We start from the raw sequence: 3,233 nt of genomic DNA, 5'->3' as shown, positions 1-3,233 counted from the left end.
GTTATAATTTTTTGTAGATATTATCATATGATAAAATATTTCTCTTTTTAATCGTAAATTTGTTCACATTTCTTCAATAATATTTTATAAAAAAAAAAAATAAAATAATAAAATAATAATAAAATGAAATTAACGATGAACAAATTTTTATTTAAATATATATAAATATATATATGTCCAGTTATATCAGTATATTATATTGATATATTTTTTAAAAGATATATATAAAAAGTTCACAAATATATTTCCTTATATATATATATATATATATATATATATATTTTTAATTATGAGAATTTGTCAAGAGAAAAAATAAAATAAAATAAAATAAAAACACATAAATTGAATATATTAAATTAAAAATATAAAATTAAAATACATGTATTATAAAACATCCACAAATTTTTAATATTTGTCTGTAAATTTTTTTTTTTTTTACAATTGCAACCAAAATATAAAAAATTATACTACCATTGTAATATTTTTAAGGCATAATAAATTTACAACTCTATTTGTTATTCTTAAATTATTAATATATATATATATATATATATATTTATTTATTTATATTTATTTTATTTTTTCATAATGAATATGTATTTTATCTATTACTATTTCTTGATTTTATTTTTTATAATGTCTTGGCATTTATGCTTATCTTCTGATAAGCAAAAAAAAACTAATGTTATTATTCATAATACCATAAGAACGAATACATTAGAAAATAATAATAATGATAATAATACGAATGATATATTTGGTTTAAGCCCCTCTCAAGTACCAAATTTAATAGATGATGAAGAAGAAAATCAAATAATTGAAGCAGTTAAAAATTTTTCTGATTTGACAAGATCAACTAACATACACCCTTCTTCTACTATGAACCTTGATGATATAATTACAGAAATCTCAAAATTAAAAAAAAAAAAATTAAAAAAAGAAATGAAAAATAAATTAGAGCAAAAAACAAAACATAACAATAATAATAATACTATTCATCATAATAATGAAAATGAAATAGATACATTCACACAAAATATTAAAACAAATTCAAGTGAACTAAAAAATGAAGATTCATCAAATAGTCTTAGTACTAATGATAATATGGTAGATGAATTATTGATATACAATAGTGACTCAGAAGATGATATAGATATTCATCTTGGTGAGCTTCAATTATATTCTAGCAGTGATGAAGACACAAGTGATTATGAATATGTTAATGATGATTATTACAAGGATCTTATTTTTTCAAAAGATACAGAAGAATCATTCAGTATTTTAGAAGATAGTGAAAATATATCATTATCATCAATTAAAAAATATCTATATAGTCCTATCGGATCATATAAAAAAAAAAACATGAATGTTTTTGAAAATTTTAAAATGACAAGAAGTTATGATGAATTTCTTAAAATCTTTAATTTAAATGATTCATCATCTTATGAAGAATATGAATTATTACCAGGAGAACCTTTTAAGCTTAATTGTTACTATTATAGAGATGCACAATATAAAAATGTTAGAAAATATATTTTGAAAGAAATTTATGATAATATTCAAAATCTAAGCAAAGAAAATAAGATACTTGTGTCAGAAAAAGAGGAACTTTTTCATGATTTTATCAAAAATTTATTGAGGAATAATTTTATATGCTTATCTTATGAAGAAGAAGAGGACTTATTCAGTGAATCTAAACTCTTACTAGAAGCTATGATATACAAAAGAATACAATAAAATAAATAGTTCACAATAATATTTTTATTATTGTCAACTCATAAACATGACCTTATATCAATATTATATAATACAAAAATTATATATATATATATATATATATATATATATATATATATATTTATTTATTTAAATCGTAAACTCTTTATAACAATAATAATTTAAAAATCTTGTAAATTTTCAGAAAAAATACATATAAAGATAATATATAATTTTTAATAGATAACACATATTTGTATTAAACAAAATATTTATATAAAAATATATAAGTATATTCATTATTGTATTAACTTTAATATTTTATTTATAACATAATGTACTTTTATATTGTGCAATTAATAATGTATATTATAAAATTCATGTATGTAATAAGTTCTACATAGATAACATACTTATATTAATTATCATTTTTAATATATATATATATATATATATATATGACCATTTATATAATATAACAAAAAAAAAAAAAAAAAAATTTTATTTTTTTTATTTTTCAAATTTTTAATTAAATATGTATAAATTATATATTAAATTTTTATGAATCAAGTTAAACACACATAAAACTATAATATATAATGAAAGTTAAAATATTATATGGATAGACATATATTCTATTAAAAAATTTCTTAATATTTTCCCTTTAATTCTGGGGAAAAAATAAAAATAAAATATATAATAAAGTCTTTAACTTTTCATAAGGACATAAACAAAATAGTACTTATATATATATATATATATATATATATATATATATATATGCCATGTATGGTTTTATATATATGATGAACATTTGGTATATGTAATATAAATGATAATAAATAAATTCATAATGAATAATTTGTCAAATTATATATTCTTATGAATAAATGAAAAATTAAATTAAAAAAAAAAAATTGATATTTTAATAATAGTTATATGAATACTAAAATTGTTACATATATATACATATATATATTACATATTTGTAACAATTTTAGTATTTTCATTTTCTATAATTTGTTTTTAAAAGCTAAAACCACAAGAGATAAGCCTGAACAGTTCGCAAAACAAGTTTGCTCACATGTTTACAGCACTCTGAGGCTAAAAATGTCGTCTACAATATAACTTCATATTATTTTTGTTGTTAAATTACAATAAAAAGAATATATTTTTCCTTGTTTATAAAAAAACAAAGAAAAAAACATTCTTCTTCATAGGATTATTTATATGTTTAAGAAAAACTATATATATATATAATATATATATAGATTAAAGCATATATTAAATTTCTCTTTTACATTTGCAATAAAAAAAAAAAAACACAACCTTATAACAAAAATATACAATTCTATTATTGTTTAATCAGTATGGGTTCTGACTTAAGAGACGTTCAGTCATTATCCAACAGACTTAGCTTCGCAACACTGGTTTATCAACCAATTGCTGTACCAATTGTCTGAACCAACTAATCCTCTCGTACCAAGTTGGATTACTGTCACAATACTATATATATA

At 18.0% G+C, this 3,233-nt stretch overlaps 1 protein-coding gene across 1 annotated transcript; it reads left to right on the top strand.

Annotated features, from left to right (window-relative positions):
* Positions 1 to 588: 588 nt before the first annotated feature.
* PGSY75_0008100 (sporozoite invasion-associated protein 2) lies at positions 589 to 1,737 on the top strand (the record flags this gene model as incomplete). The annotated part of the gene is made up of 1 exon (XM_018783217.1): positions 589 to 1,737. The coding sequence occupies one exon, from the start codon at positions 589 to 591 to the stop codon at positions 1,735 to 1,737; it is 1,149 nt and encodes a 382-aa protein (XP_018639000.1).
* Positions 1,738 to 3,233: the final 1,496 nt, after the last annotated feature.

This window comes from Plasmodium gaboni, assembly GCF_001602025.1.
Source record: "Plasmodium gaboni strain SY75 chromosome Unknown, whole genome shotgun sequence".
NCBI classification, from domain to species: domain Eukaryota; phylum Apicomplexa; class Aconoidasida; order Haemosporida; family Plasmodiidae; genus Plasmodium; species Plasmodium gaboni.
The sequence above is the reverse complement of the archived record's forward strand: the minus strand, read 5'-3'. Positions and strand labels throughout refer to the sequence as shown.